Genomic DNA, 17279 nt, shown 5'->3' with positions numbered 1-17279 from the left:
CAAGCAGAATACTTTGGTTTGATGAAGAAAGTCCAAAAATAATTTTGAAAGCAAAGTTCACGGTGGCCACTTTTCCTAATACAAATTCTCGGAACAGACGACAGTATCAAAACTCAAAGTATCTGTCTCTCAAAAGAGACAGATAACATTATATCTTGATTCATTAAATCCCCATAATATGCTCTCTAGCTAAGGAAAATGAACTTACTTATGAAGGGCTTTGAGGCAAAAACTATTAACTTAATTTATTTTCCTATTATGTACAAATGAATAAAAAAATTACTCTGAATTTCCATTACCAGATGACATTCTGTGAAATACTAAAAGCAAAAAGAAGTTACAATTTATAAATAGTGAGAGTTCCATCTAAAATCTAAAAAAGAGAAAAAAGAAATCTTTCTGCATGTTTTTATTTTTTAAGGTAACAATTGAGCTACTCTCTCTCAGTTTAATAACAGGAAAAATACAATGGATTCTACCTCAGTCCACATATCAGGACACCAGAAAATCTGTGGCTCTAATTCGAGAAAAGAATTAAGATAATAGTAATCTGGGTAGATTTATGGAACATTTAATGCAGAAACTAGTTTTCAAGTCCACAGAACATCCAACATATTTGAAATTCCTGTACCTACTTTTTTCCTAGGCTATTCTGGACTCTGAGTTTCTGATTAAATTCTAGCAATGTACATACCCTTAATGTGTTCTTGTTTATCTCTTCTTTTGTGTTTACATATTATTTCAACCAGATGTTTAGACATATACGCACTCACAGCATTTCATGCTCTATATAGAACAATATATGATATATAGATGATAGTCTAAGAACTTTATAGGATTATTTGATTTGGGACAATAATTTGATACTAATTTCTTCAGAAATCCATGAGGAAAAGAACAAACATTCAGTAAGCATTTAGCCACATCCCACACTCTACCCACTGAATCTTTACATCAGCCTCATAAAGGAAGGTAAATCTCACTTTATAAGAAAATGAAGACCCAGAGAGATTAGGTATTTTGGTGAAGTCTGCAGAGCTGGTAAATAGTTAAGATAGAATTAAATCTCAGTTCTAAGGGCTCCAAAGCCCATGCACATTTTAGAAATCATACAAATCATTTCCATTCATTTAAAAAATGTTAAAACTTTAGGTTTCAAGATTTCACTGATCTATAAATGAACCACAACACAATCAGTGACCAAACTAAATTCATAAAGCCCTCATCAGTAGCTACATAGTAACAGATGGGTCAGATTTGGGTACTTATTTCTCATACGTCGGAAGGAGGAAGAATGGAAGGAAGGAGGGGGACGGTGGAGGAGGAGGAGGAGAGGAAGACAACCAACCAACATACAACCAACTTTTTTGAGCACGTGTGAGGAAGCATCACAAAAAGGCTGGAAGACTGAGCCAAGGAGTCAAGACACCTGGGTTACTTAATGATTCTACCACTTACTAGCTGTATAATGTCAAGCAAGTCACCTTACCTCCTGTGCTTCAGTTTCCTTATTAGCAATTATTATCTGACAGCTGAGCACTTTACATTTTTATCTCATTTAACATTAAAAAAGAGAAAAGAAATATTTTCTAGAAGAGAAGTATTTCCATTTTTTTTTTTTTTTTTTTTTTTTTTTTTTTTACATTTTTATTGATATTTTAATGGTTTCTAACATTGTGAGATTTTGGGTTGTGCATTTTTGTTTGTCCTTCACCCCATATATGACTCCCTTCACCCTTTGTGCCCACCCCCCACCCCCACTTCCCGGGTAACCACAGTCCAGTTTTCTCTGTCCATGTGTTGGTTTATATTCCACATATGAGTGAGATCATACAGTGTTTGTCTTTCTCTTTCTGGCTTATTTCACTTAACATAATACGCTCCAGGCCCATCCATGTTGTTGCAAATGGGACGATTTTGTCTTTTTTTATGGCTGAGTAGTATTCCATTGTATATATATACCACATTTTCTTAATCCAGTCGTCAGTCGAGGGACACTTAGGTTGCTTCCACTTCTTGGCTATGGTGAATAATGCTGCAATGAACATAGGGGTGCATAAGCCTCTTTGGATTGTTGATTTCAGGTGCGTTGGATAGATTCCCAGTAGTGGGATGGCTGGATCATAGGGCATCTCTATTTTTAATTCTTTGAGGAATCTCCATACCGTTTTCCATAGAGGCTGCACCAATTTGCATTCCCACCAGCTGTGTATGAGGGTTCCTGTTTCTCCACATCCTCTCCAACATTTGTTGTTTTTTGTCTTGGTGATTATAGCCATTCTAACGGGCGTGAGGTGGTATCTTAGTGTTGTTTTGATTTGCATTTCCCTGATGATTAGTGATGTTGAGCATCTTTTCATGTGCCTATTGGCCATCTGTATATCTTCCTTGGAGAAGTGTCTGTTCATTTCCTCTGCCCATTTTTTGATCGGGTTGTTTGTTTTTTTGTTGTTCAATTGTGTGAGTTCTTTATATATTATGGAGATCAACCCCTTGTCAGATGTATGTTTTGCAAATATTCTCTCCCAGCTGGTTGGTTGTTTGTTCATCTTGATTCTGATTTCATTTGTCTTATAAAAGCTCTTTAGTCTGATAAAGTCCCACTTGTTTATTTTTTCTTTAGTTTCCCTAGTCTGGGTAGGCATGTCATCCGAAAAGATTCCTTTAAACCCAATGTCAAATAGTGTGTTGCCTATATTTTCTTCTATGAGTTTTATAGTTTCAGGTCTCACCTTCAGGTCTTTGATCCATTTTGAGTTAATTTTTGTGTATGGCGATAGCACATGGTCCACTTTCATTCTTTTGCATGTGGATGTCCAGTTTTCCCAACACCATTTATTGAAGAGACTTTCCTTTCTCCATTGCATGTCCTTAGCACCTTTGTCGAAAATTAGCTGTCCGTATATGTGTGGTTTTATTTCTGGGCTTTCAATTCTGTTCCATTGATCTGTGTGTCTGTTTTTGTACCAGTACCATGCTGTTTTGATTACTATTGCTTTGTAGTATGTTTTGAAGTCAGGAATTGTGATGCCTCCTGCTTTGTTCTTTTTCTTTAGGATTTCTTTAGCTATTCGGGGTCTTTTGTTGCCCCATATAAATTTTAGTATTCTTTTTTCTATTTCTGTGAAGAATGTCATTGGGATTCTGATTGGGATTGCATTGAATCTGTAGATTGCTTTAGGTAATATAGACATTTTAACTATGTTTATTCTTCCAATCCACGTGCATGGGATTTCTTTCCATTTATTTATGTCATCGTAGATTTCCCTCAATAATGTCTTGTAGTTCTCATTGTATAGGTCCTTCACCTCCTTGGTAAGATTTATTCCTAGGTATTTTATTCTTTTTGATGCAATTGTAAATGGTATTATCTTTTTGAGCTCTCTTTCTGTTAGTTCATTATTAGCATATAGAAATGCAACTGATTTTTGTAGATTGATTTTGTACCCTGCAACTTTGCTGTAGTTGTTGATTGTTTCTAACAGTTTTCCAACAGATTCTTTAGGGTTTTCTATATATACAATCATGTCATCTGCAAATAGTGAGAGTTTCACTTCTTCGTTACCTATTTGGATTCCTTTTATTCCTTTTTCTTGCCTAATTGCTCTGGCCAAAACCTCCAGTACTATGTTGAACAGGAGTGGTGAGAGTGGGCAGCCCTGCCTCGTTCCTGTTCTCAGAGGAATGGCTTTCAGTCTTTCCCCGTTGAGTATGATGTTAGCTGTGGGTTTGTCATATATGGCCTTTATTATGTTGAGGTACTTTCCTTCTATTCCCAATTTATTGAGAGTTTTTATCATAAATGGATGTTGTATCTTGTCAAATGCCTTCTCTGCGTCTATTGAGATGATCATGTGGTTTTTATTCTTTGTTTTGTTGATGTGATGTATCACGTTGATTGATTTGCGGATGTTGAACCATCCCTGCGTCTCTGGTATAAATCCCACTTGATCATGGTGTATGATCTTTTTAATATATTGTTGTATTCGGTTTGCCAATATTTTGTTGAGGATTTTTGCATCAATGTTCATCAGCGATATTGGCCTGTAATTTTCTTTCTTTGTATTGTCTTTGTCTGGTTTCGGTATCAGGGTGATGTTGGCCTCGTAAAATGATTCAGGAAGTGTTCCATCTTCCTCTATTTTTTGGAATAGTTTGAGGAGGATGGGTATTAAATCTTCTTTGAATGTTTGGTAAAATTCACTGGAGAAGCCATCTGGTCCTGGACTTTTATTTTTTGGGAGGTTTTTGATTACTATTTCAATCTCTTTACTTGTGATTGGTCTATTCAGATTCTCCATTTCTTCTTGGTTCAATTTTGGGAGGTTGTATAAGTCTAAGAATTTATCCATTTCTTCTAGATTGTCCAATTTGTTGGCATATAATTTCTCATAGTATTCTCTTATAATCCTCTGTATTTCCATGGTATCCGTTGTAATTTCTCCTCTTTCATTTCTAATTTTATTTACTTGAGCCTTTTCTCTTTTTTTCTTAGTTAGCCTGGCTAAGGGTTTGTCTATTTTGTTTATCTTCTCGAAGAACCAACTCTTTGTTTCATTAATCCTTTCTACTGTTTTTTTGGTCTCAATATCATTTATTTCTGCTCTGATTTTTATTATTTCTCTCCTTCTGCTGGCTTTGGGCTTTGTTTGTTCTTCTTTTTCTAGTTCTGTTAGGTGTAATTTAAGGTTGCCTATTAGGGCTTTTTCTTGTTTGTTAAGGTGGGCTTGTATCGCTATGAGTTTCCCTCTCAGGACCGCTTTTGCTGCGTCCCATATGGTTTGATATGGCATGTTATCATTTTCGTTTGTTTCAAGATAGTTTTTGATTTCTCCTTTAATTTCATCAATGATCCATTGGTTGTTCAGTAGCATGTTGTTTAATCTCCACATTTTTGTCACTTTCCCAGTTTTTTTTTCCTGGTTCATTTCCAGTTTCATAGCCTTATGGTCTGAAAAGATGCTTGTTATGATTTCAATCCTCTTAAATTTATTGAGGCTTGCTTTGTTTCCCAACATATGGTCTATCCTAGAGAATGTTCCATGCGCACTTGAGAAGAATGTGTAGTCAGCTGTTTTTGGGTGGAGTGCTCTGTATATGTCTACTAGGTCCATCTCGTCCAGTTTTTCATTTAAGTCTAATATTTCTTTATTAACTTTTTGTCTGGATGATCTATCCATTGCTGTAAGTGGGGTGTTAAGATCCCCTACTATTATTGTGTTGTTGTTGATTTCTCCTTTTAGGTTTGTTAATAGTTGTTTTATGTACATTGGTGCTCCTATGTTGGGTGCATATATATTTATAAGTGATATGTCTTCTTGATGGAGTGTCCCTTTTATCATTATATATTTCCCTTCTTTGTCTTTCTTAACCTGTTTTATCTTGAAGTCTACTTTGTCTGATATGAGTATGGCAACACCTGCTTTCTTTTGTTTGCCATTAGCTTGGAGTATTGTCTTCCATCCTTTCACTCTGAGCCTGTGCTTGTCTTTAGTGCTAAGATGTGTTTCCTGAAGGCAGCATATTGTTGGGTCTTGCTTTTTAATCCATCCTGCCACTCTGTATCTTTTGATTGGAGAGTTCAATCCATTTACATTTAGGGTAATTATTGAAATATGAGGGTTGAATGTTGCTGTTTTGTCACTTATTTTCTGGTTCTTTTGCATTTCCTTTGTTTCTTGTCCCATTTGTTTTGGACTGCCAATTCAGTTTGGTTGTTCTGTCTTATGATTCTTCTAGTTTTCTCTTTGTTTATCATATGTGGTTTTAATTTGATTATTTGTTTAGTGGTTACCTTGAGGTTTGGGCGAAAAATCTTCTGTATGAGATAGTCCATTATCTGATAGCCTCCTATTTCCTTATACTAAATCAATTCAGTCACTTTCCTCTTCCCCTTCTAAGTTGCTCTTGTTATACCTTATTCTATCTTGTGTTGTGGCTGTGTGTTTACAGTGATGAGGTTAAATTTATTTTTGGTGAATTTCTTCCTTTGATCTTTGAGTTTAGTATTTAAGTGGTTGCTAACCTATTCCGGTAAAGATCTACTATTTCTCTGATTTTGTCTACCTACTTTTCTCCTTACTCCAAGCTTTGTGTTCCCTTTCTCTTCTTGTTTTCAGGCCTGAGGGCCTTCTTGAGTATTTCTTGTGGTGGCGGTCTCGTGGCCATGAACTCCCTTAGCTTTTGTTTATCTGGGAGAGTTACTATTTCTCCATCATATTTGAAGGATATTTTTGCTGGATAGAGTATTCTTGGCTGAAAGTTTTTGTCTTTTAGTATTTTGAATATATCATTCCAGTCTCTTCTAGCCTGAAAAGTTTCTGTTGAGAAATCCGCTGAGAGCCTGATGGGAGTTCCTTTGTACGTTATTTTTTGTTTTTGTCTAGCTGCCCTTAATATTGTTTCTTTGTCGTTGACCCTGGCTAGCCTTACCACTAGGTGTCGTGGTGAAGGCCTTTGTCTGTTAATATATATAGGAGTCCTGTTGGCTTCGCTTACTGATATTTCCTGCTCCTTCCCCAGATTTGGGAAATTTTCAGCTATTATTTCCTTGAATAGGCTCTCTGTTCCTCTTTCCCTCTCCTCTCCCTCAGGAATACCTATAATTCTTATGTTACATTTTCTAATAGAGTCCGATATTTCTCGGAGTCTTTCTTCATTTCTTTTTAGTCTTAGTTCTCTCTCTTCTTCCATCTGGAGTATATCTGTATTCCTATCCTCTAAAGTACTAATTCTTTCCTCCATATTGTCAGCTCTGTTCTTTAAAGATTCCAGATTCTCCTTTATCTCCTCCATTGTGTTCTTCATCTCCATCAGCCCTGATAGGTTTTTCTTTATGATTTCAATCTCTTTTGTGAAGAAACTCCTAATCTCATTTAATTGTTTGTCTGTGTTGTCTCGTATTTCGTTGAGTGTTTTTATGATAGCTATTTTGAAATCTCTGTCATTTAGTTTATGGATTTCTGTGTCTTCAGGGTTGATTTCTGGTTGCTTGTCATTTTGTTTCTGGTCTGGTGATTTCATATATTTTTGCATTGTGGTTCCTGTGTTGGTTTTGGTTTTCCTCATCCTGGAAGTCTCTGGTTGCACTTTCCACCTGCCGCCACTGTGTGGTGGTGAAGGGCTGTGTAGTCTAAGCCCCCTGCGCTCTGCCCCAGTTTTTCTGCTGCGATCCGCAGTTTTGTTTTGTTTTGTTTTGTTTCTTTTCCCCACTGCGATCCACGGGTCCAGTCCAATTTATTCAGGTCTGCCTCGGACCGCTAGATCTGGTCGAGCTGCAGACTCCGGGTTGTGGGGAGGGGGGAGCTCTCTCTTTTGCCCTCTGGGTCCCTGACGTGGGAGGCTTCTCGTTTGCCCCTCTTTATCCGCTCTCTGGGTTGCTCAGATGTTGATGGTAGCCCTGTGGCTCCTCTGAGCCCTCTGTGCGGGAGTTTCCCACTGGCTGAGAGCGCCCGAAGAGCTACAGTTTCCCGCCGAGGGCCGCCCCTCCCCCCTCTCTGGGAGCCGCGCGGACCGGATCGCTGATCTGATGGGGAGGGAGCGGAGTTCTCCTTACCTCTCCCCACTTCCTCCGGGGGCCCAGCACGTTCCGCTCTCAGATGTGCGGCAGTGTGGATCCCTCCGCTCCAGCTTTTGACTGTCTGGGATTCCGTTGTTTGTCTGTGGCTGTTACTTTTGTTGTATTTTGTGGGGGAAGAATTCACGGGAAAGCTCACTCCGCCATGATGCTGACGTCACTCCAGTATTTCCATTTTTACTACCCTCAAATCCTATTTTATTTTTAGTATATATTTTGACTTGTAGGAACTTCCTAGCATAAGACCCACAAAGGTTCATAGTATGAATTATAATACTGAGACTATGTAGAGACATATTTGGGGTCTTGGTTCTACAGAAATGACTGTCCATAAAACTCATTTAGAAATTAGACATGTAATCATGTGAGAGTTGTTGCCTCAAAGCATAATTTAAGTCTTATATTGTTATTCGTTCTTTTATTTTTATTCTCCTTTCCAATTGCCTATTTACTAAATAGGTAAGAACTTGCTGAGCTGAGGCTGGGACGGGAAAGAGAAGAAATTTTCTCCTTGGCACGACCAGGCAGTGCCAAATATAGACCAGCAGATGAACCTCAAATCTGATTGCTCTGATCTTTTTCCCATAGCGTAGTGAGGGACACCTCCCTCCTCATGGGACAGAAAGAAGGGCCCTTTATATATGGCTTATTTTTAATAGCCCATCATCAGACGGCTTGCCTCTATTTTATTTTATTCTTCCCCTTTTGGCCAAAAATGAGTTTTACGCATTAAAATATAAACCTGAGAAGTCTTATGATCACAGTCCAACTTCAAAAGTCATTTTTAACTACTTCAGTAACTCAATAAGAGAACAACAACAAAAAACACCAAGAAAATAGTAATGCCTCCCCCAAATATGTTAGAAATCAAAGTGACAACTACTAAGTCTGGTATGCTGTCTGAAGATTAAAGAAAGGAAGGGATGGAGGTAGGAAGAGAGAGAAAAAAAAGTAAAAGCAGTATATTTTAAGAACTAATCAAAGACTAAGTGCCTTCTTACTCAAAATTCCTTTTTCCACCTGTAGAAGAAGAAAAGTAAGAGCAAACATTATAAAGATCAATAAAGAAATGTACCACCTATGGCATCCTCCCAATACACAAATCAGCCTCAGACTACCACAGATGAAGAGTTACTCCCAGAACCTCACATAGCCCTCTTCATACAGAACTTAGTAAATATTTTTTAATGAATGAATAAACGAATGATTTAGGAATGAATTAGACATTAAACAATCTCCTAACTGGTCTCCAGGCCTCCAGTCTTTTCCTTTTCCTGCCACCTTGCACTGTCATTCCCAAGTTCACCTCCCATCCCATCCTGCCCACTGTCCATAGTTACCATGTATTTATGCCCAACAGTTCTCAGGATCAAGGACGCTGCACTGCTCAACTCCAGGGGGCACCATTCACAACTAATAGTTTTCTATTAGCTGTGCTGCAAAGGCTCCCATTTCCATAAAATATACCATGAAAGCTGCCCTTGGGAACTGTGCTCGATGTGCTCAAAGAACTATCTTAGGATATACACACTGCACAGCACAATTCCAAGGGGGCAACATTAACATTTTTTCCTCCAGGAGTGGCACTCCTGGAGCACAACCTCCTAGAGAATTCTAGCTACTTTATTTATCTATTTTATGTTATTGTGTCAGCCTTTCCTTGGATTCCTTTTCTTCCCCGTTGTCTTTAGTGAATCCGACCCATCACTTTAACCATTCTCTCTTCAAAACTTCAACTCCTTTGCCCTTCCAACAGACCCTACTCGTGAACCAATTTAGTTGATGACATTATTTGCTAAACAGTCCTTTACAGTCCCTGCCTCCACCCCCTTAACTGAAGGTGTTACTCCAGCTACCATTTTTAGCTCTATTGTTGACTTACTTTACAAATCTTCATTAGGTGAATTCATCCATAGGCACAACTTCCATTGTCATGTATGTTGTGATGATCCATTCAAACCATTTCTCCAGCTCCCATCTTTCCTACATTCCAGGCTTGCATATCCAATTATCTACACTTGAATTAGCCACCTGAATGTCCAACATATCTATCATTCACAATATGTCCAAAATGACATTCTCATTCCTCCCATCTACTCAGAATCTCTCATTTTCCTGTGTTTCATAATCCCATCCAAAACTAGAATCATGAATGTCATCTTCTCTTTCTCTTTACTGCCCACGTATAATGTGTTACCAAATCCTATTCCTCCTATCCAAATAATGTTGAAATCCATACTTTCATCTCCATCCCACTGCCACCATAGATCCTTCCTTCTGTATTCCCTGGATTCTTGCTATTATTTCTCCCAACTGAGGTCCCTGCATCCACCTTTGTTTCTAATCCATCTTCCTATTGTTGACAAGATCATTCATTCCACTTACTTAAAATCCTTCAATGGCTCCCTAACGTTTTCAGAATAAAGTCCAAACTATTTCAAATGGCATATAACACTTTCATATTAAAAGCACTTGTTCCGTAAGAAATAATGATAAAGTGCTCTACTGCACCCTTTCCAGGGCCCAGGCTGCAACTGCTCTTTAAATGCCCATCTCAGGCCAAGATAAAGAGCCGCCAAGTCCCAGCTCTTTCACTGAAGGGAGGCATCGACACCCTGAGTGAAGTTCTGAGAAGACCAAATGCTCTCACCAGGTAACCAGCAGAAGAAAACTATGTCCTCCATATTCTCAGGTCCCTTCACAATGCTAGGGCCAAATATAAGTTTCAGGGACAGTCTTTCAAGGCTTCCTGGCACTAGAGCTTCCCAAACAAAGGGAGTTTTCTTAACATGATGTAAGGCAAACTTACTAAAGTGAGCATCTCCATTTGCATGAACGCCTCCAGAGACGAAAGAAATGATATTGATAAAGAAGTGATGCTTGGCTATCCATTCACTGTGGCCAGCTTAGTGCCACATGGCCTGACAACACTGCTATGCTGTGGTAGTGGCTGTGGTGGTGTTTGTCTCACATATGGACAGCAACATTCCAGACACTGTGGAACATGTACATCAATATAAGAACTATGTAGAAATCACAGGCCTTTCAAACTGAAAGAATGTGAACAGTAGCCAACTGAACTACTATGACATGTCCATGCATAATAAGGATGCACAACTCCCTGCTTGTTTAGGAATTTACCTTCTGACTTTTGTAGTCACATCTTATTTTTATTATACCTGCCTCAGATATCAGTATTACTGTACTATGCAGAATACCTAAATAATCTTTATTTTCTAAACGGAAACATCATTTCCTCAGAAGCGGGTACACAGCTTCATAGAAAAAGATAACGTCATACCGATTTTTACTGTTGAACATGTGCCTATTCTCCCTTAGAGCTTTAAGAATAATGAAACAAATAAACATTTTTACAGAAACTCCTATGCCTCATGGAAAAATTATTGAGATTATTATTATTTTCCTTGAGGAATGCAGATCAACTATAATTATATGTGACACTTCTGAAACAATGTAATGTTGTTCCAACTAACCATTTCCTCTTCAAATATTTCAGACGGATTAGCTATACCAGCATGTTTTATTTCAGCATGCTCATCAAAAACTATTTTTCCTTACTTCTGAACATAATATTTTCATTAAAATTAGTCTTCATTGGAAACAGAATATATTTTAACACAAAAAAAAACAGAAATAAGGCCACATATGATTAGAGCTATAAGTTTATACTTAACCAATATGATTTAAGAAGATTTGGTTTTGAAAATATAGTGTAAGACTGGGGCTTATTACTAGCCAAAATCTTTTCATCCAGGGAAAGCATGCGTTTTAGTATTATCACTTAGAAATTTGATGCTATACATTATTTTGTATCTTTTATATTATGTACTAGTTACATTTTTTAATAGAGGATTCCACGTTATCAAACTTTAGCATTTTTATTCATCAAAGTTGAAAACTAGGAATAACCTTGTTGCTTCTGAACTTCCAACTAACTAACTAGAAAGTTTTTCAAAGTTGGAGTAGCTGGAATGGTTTAGGTACAGAAGCTAAGGAATACATAGTGAACAGTCAGCTGGCATGGTTCATCTCTGTAAAGACGATAATGAGAATGTATTTAGTTGGTTTTTATTTAATTATGCCCTTTAAAACTAAAATTATCTAATAATCTTTTTTCCATTGCTGTAGAAATTTTAGTAGTATTTCCTTTACAAAACTTTGGCCCTGTATAGTCTATAGATAAATTATAAATTGTCTTTCCCTTTCTTTCTTCACATTCTCTTTTGAATTTGTGACCCAATTTTGTCATTTCCCTAAATTGCATTGTATAGAAAACACACATCTGCTCAAATGGACAGTTCCATTCTCACTGGCTCAGCTGTCTGGAGCAGCTGCAGCTCCAGAGGGTTTGCATACACTGGCCCCTGGTCTTTACTCACATCTCTTTCTACAGATGCAGTCACCAGAAAGTTGCTCAAAAGGCCAGGTAGAAGCCAAAGATGTATGTTAAGAAAAAAACAGTTTACTACTTTCCAGTGTTCAATAGCATGAAAACACAATGATATATATCTCATACTTTTGGTTGAGAATCATGAAGGTCACTCATAAGTAGGCACACAAATTTGTTTTTCATATTAAATAAACCAGTTAGTGTAGAAATTGAAATTTATTCAAAAGGATAGTGTTATGGCTTGAATTGAGTCCTCCAAAAATTCATATGTTGAAGCTCTAACCCCCAATGTGACTATATTTAGAGGTAGTGACTTTAAGGAGGTAATTAAGCTTAAATGAGGTCATAACGGTGGAGCCCTAATACAATAGGACTGGCGTCCCACCAATTAATTTCCAATCTATAAAATTTCAAAATCAAGATTTAAATTTCAAATTTTCCAAAATTCCATGGGTCAAATTCTAATGTTCATTTCTATATGTATAGTTGTACAAAATAAGTAAAAGAATATCTTTTTGAACAGGGGAAATCTGTACACAAGGTAACTGGCCATAATGCACACAGCTTTGGGGAATATAGGTGTGTATACATGTGCACTTGTACACATTTACAGAGACATAAGAAAAAAGAGAATAACTGAATATAGCAAAAAAAACTCAATATTATATAATACATTCACTTTTTCATGCTACTGATATCTTGACACAAATATTTTCTATCGTATTTTTCTTTACAGAATAACATTTACTTTGTGTCCTTGAAGAAAAAAGAAAACAAAAGAAAAAAGAAAAGAAATAATGAGGAAAATATTTTTAATTACATCTTTTTTTATTACAAATTAGCCTTTGTACCTAGATAGCACTGGCACATAAAGGTGTTTGTAAATATTTGTTAAGTAAATGAATTATAATTCATATATTTTCCCATAGCCTTATATAGCAAATTCACACCAAACATAAAGATTAAAACTTTTAAATAACATTTAAATTTTTTTTTTTGGGGGGAAGATCGGCCCTGAGCTAACGTCTGCCAATCCTCCTCTTTTATTTGCTGAGGAAGACTGGCCCTGGGCTAACATCCATGCCCATCTTCCTCCACTTTCTATGAGACGCCGCCACAGCATGGCTTGACAAGTGGTGCGTCAGTGCACGCCCAGGATCCGAACCGTTGAACCCTGGGCCGCCACAGCAGAGAGTGTGCACTTAACCACTTGCACCACCGGGCCAGCCCCCATTTAAATATTTTTAAATGTAAATGCAAAAAAAAAGATTAAAGTAATATTTACTGAATTAACTAAATAAGAGTGCTTTTTCACACTTCTTAATTCTCACCTCTTCTTTTGTCTTTTTTGATATTACTCGCAGCCAGTCTCCAATCATGCTCAGGACAGCAGCAAAGTAAGCCAGGCCTACAAGGATCCAAAACCACACGACAGGCTTATAGAAGTCTAGATATTCAATGTCTGATCCACCTGTGACAGAAACACAAAATAGAACAAAATAACTTCATATTCATAAAAGTAAACAATATAGATATTTGCTAAAATTATCAACTGAATTTTGGCTTGCAAAACAAGCCAAAAAAAAAATCTTGTCAATTGATCCATATTATTTCCTTCATATGGAATTCCTTGTTTTCACTCATGTAATCCTTATCTATATTTTTAAGAACCAGGTAAATAAGTTCTTAATGAGACCTTTCATTAATTCTCCAGGTCATAATGATTTTTCCTTGTTTAATGTTTCTTTTTTGTTTATTATAATCTGTCTCAACTAGTCTAGCACTTAATTATTCCATGTGCACTAGTTTTTCTTTACACCTCTACTGTAACAAGTAGAAGACAGAGGCGGCATTTTTTATTTTTGGTCTGCGTTTAACTTAGTGTGTTTACCTTACTGCCAATCAATTCATGCTAACCAATCAGTACATGCTGGCCAATAAATTCAATGCCAACCTAGACAGAAAGTGTTTCTTATTTTAAAATCACCAATGCAATGGATTGATAACAAATGCCAGAGACAATACATTAAGGGGTCTAGTTTGAGCAAACAGTAATTTGAAGGTGATACAGTCATGCATTATTCCCTGACTTTTCAGAGGAATGCCCATGTCTGTCATAAATTTAAATGCCTAGCTCTCAAAAAAATATTAGTAAAGGAGCTCTTTTGCTTACTCTAATCTTTGTTACTTCTCCATTCATTTGGTACAGTAACTACACCTATGAGAATCTGAATACATTTCAACATATCCCTACTTCAGCACATATTAATGGGGCACTTATTAAATCTTAAACACTGAAAGAACTACTTTTTCTCACAAGACTTGGAAACAAGTCTTTCCTTTGAGAAATTCATAATTTATCCTGAGAAAGACTCACATAGACTATTAACCATAATGAGGTTTATCAAGTGATGGCAAAAAAGAATAAAAAGTGCTATGAGGGGACAGAGAAGAAATGATTTTTACTTCTGGAAGGAGGAAGGTGAGAAGATAGAAGGTGATGAGTCTTAAGTAATGAGGATCAAAACAGAGAAAAGTTCAGTGTGAAAATACACAGTATATTCAAAGGACTTTTAGTAGTGGCTAAAGCTACATATGGACAAGGGCCAGGGGTAGAAGCAGGAGCAACGGGTAGAAGAGAGGAATCTAGAAAAAGTATGTTGTGTCAGGTTCTAAGGATGTCTTCCGAATGCAGTGGAGAGTAGGTAAAGTTTACAGGCAGATGAGTATATTCATGTTTGACTATATGCACAGAAAGATCTCATGGCAGAGAAAGAAGGATTGACAAGAAAGCCCCACGAGAAACTTTTGTTCTGAATTAGCCAAGAGATTTCTGTGCCTGAGTTAGGGCTCGAAGGGAAAGAAGAGACATTTTAGAGGCAGAATCATCAGGGATTGACGACCAGTTAGGTGGTGTGATAAGTGAAAAGAAGGGTTCTAGGATGACCAGAGACCCTCACGTGGGAGATGGCACCAGCAATTGAACAAGAAACACAGGGGAAAGAACAGTGACCGGCAAAAAAAAAAAAAAAAGTAATTCACATTGGAACATGATAGGCTTGAAGTGCTTGAGGTACAAATAGGTGGAGACACCAGGCAGGATCCTTAAGTACAGAACCAACACTTAACAGGGCAGAGCAGGAGATAGGATTTTAGGGTCAACAGCATAGAGGCTGGTGATGCTTAAACAGGGGTTGTGGATGTACTTAATTGAACAAAATTCAACCTGTACATTCAGAAGTACAACTAATAAACAGCAAGTATACATTTAAAATCAAATACAAAATTTTGAATGTAACATTATTCTATATAAATTAGACTGTGAGTTGCCCACAATGACATTTTCAAATATGAAAGGGCCAGAGTAAAAAGAGAACACTTTTCTACCAGGCAAATAACATGAATAGACACAAGTTTAGCTTTCCTTCAGGGCAAAGAATAATTTTAAGAATATGGTTTACAAAGTAAGTAATATTACCTTCAAAATATTGTAAAAATTTTTACCTTGTGCAGCATTTTTTAAAATATCATTTCTGGGAAGGATAATGGAGGCTAAATGCATCTTGTGATGGTTAAGACTTGGCCCATGGGAGATGTAGCTATACAAATTCACAGAAGTGACTTAAGAAATGTGTGTGGAAACTTGTTACATGATAGGCTCACTAGCAAATTCCATTTTTCAAATGTTTCCATTTCAAGAAACCAAAATGGAATTTTATTCCAAGTACTTTCTCTTTCAAAACCAGAAAATCTTCATCCAAATAGTTGTGACTCACTTTACACAAAGTTCACCAAAATGTTGATTTTAGAAGTTAGTTCATGCTCAAGATGACTTTATAAGCCTTCTTTCTTATAAACAGGATGTCACAGTTTGAAAAGAGTAAATTAGCTTAATCACTAAAGGTCTATATTTGGGTAAAATGTTCATCCCACAAGTTTTAGTGGATTCTAGGCCTGGGGTGGGGGGGGGATGTTTTCCCATTCTTAATTGCCACACTGGAGATGAAATACTGGCAGTCAAATGATATAGGAAAAGCTAATGTATATAGTAGTATTGTCAAACAACTCACAAATCCTATTCACTTGCTGATATCTCAGATTTATGAATTAATTTCCACATTATTCAATTCACTAGATCCAAGAATCTTATCCAAATTAAAATATCTGTAATGTTAAGATAGTTTGCTAAAAAAAGTCAGTTTTATTTTTAAATTAGAAAACAGTTAAAAAAATTTCTTGCCTGTTATAAGCATTAATTTTAGTCTAGCTACATTCAGGAAACCTGTACATGGGTCTCTTGCTTATTAAGAACCCAGGGCAATTTCTCTGTCCTGGATTCACTCCCTATATACCCCCTACCCTCATCTCTGCTCCACCATTCCATAGTTTTTTCTCTTGCCACAGAGTCCTGGGATGAGGCCTGCAGGATGCTACAACTCACTCTCCCCTCCTGGATTCCTTTTGTTGCCACTGAATATATGCACACAAGTCCTTTCCATTTGAAGAGCTTTCTGGCTAAGCATTACAAGAGAGCAGACAAACGGTAATAAAAATAACAAAGAGAGGTGGAGGTACAAAGGTTTTGGGAATCTAATAAACTTTTCCAAGTAGTTAAAATAAGTCTCTTCCTGACTCTCATATGGTATGGGAGGACCTCTTTTAAATGGCGCCATTTTTCTCTGGACTTCTTGGTGCTTAAATAAGGAAATCAACCAGAGCCTAATCTCATCTAACAGATTAAACTACTAAAAATGTAGCTCAGGAAAGGTTCAGGCCAGCATTGTTGCTAGGAACCCATTCTCTCCTCAGGTGAGTTTCCTAAACATTTGCTGGCAACAATCCTTCTATTCAGCATTAAGAAAGCCCATTTCCTATCTGGTCCCAAAGAGTTGTTGGTTGGGGGGCAGAACCGCCCATGAGGCCGTACAAGGCACTTCCTGGAAGGTTCTTTGGTTTTGGTCTGGTGGTCCTACCTAACCCAGTCTTTATGCTCATTTCAGCTAATTTACAAAATAGTCAAAATCTGATTGAGAGAGATGAAAACTAAGACTTACTGATTTCCCACCTAAATGAAATCATTCCATCCTAAAGTCCCGAGGGGTAGATGTTGAGGAGACTTTATTTCCACTCCTCACATTTCCATTGACTTAAGACAGGGCTCTTAGAAAGACCATTTGGCCATAGATTTAAGCCATATATCTAGCCACTTTTACCAGTAATTGAGCTGATAATTCAATTGCCATCACTCTCACAGTCTGTTCATAACTCAGGAGTGAAAGACAGATTCATATT

At 37.1% G+C, this 17279-nt stretch overlaps 1 protein-coding gene across 2 annotated transcripts in view; it reads right to left on the bottom strand.

The window, feature by feature from the left end:
• The window catches only part of KCNK2 (potassium two pore domain channel subfamily K member 2), a 136178-nt gene that overhangs the window by 32591 nt on the left and 86308 nt on the right, over positions 1-17279 (bottom strand). For both annotated transcript variants that reach the window (XM_058538070.1, XM_058538071.1), the window contains one exon: positions 13319-13458. In XM_058538070.1, the coding sequence (XP_058394053.1) occupies positions 13319-13458 (140 nt within the window). The remainder of the gene's footprint in view (positions 1-13318; positions 13459-17279) is intronic.

This window comes from Diceros bicornis, chromosome 4 (assembly GCF_020826845.1).
Source record: "Diceros bicornis minor isolate mBicDic1 chromosome 4, mDicBic1.mat.cur, whole genome shotgun sequence".
Lineage (NCBI taxonomy): Eukaryota > Metazoa > Chordata > Mammalia > Perissodactyla > Rhinocerotidae > Diceros > Diceros bicornis.
The sequence above is the reverse complement of the archived record's forward strand: the minus strand, read 5'-3'. Positions and strand labels throughout refer to the sequence as shown.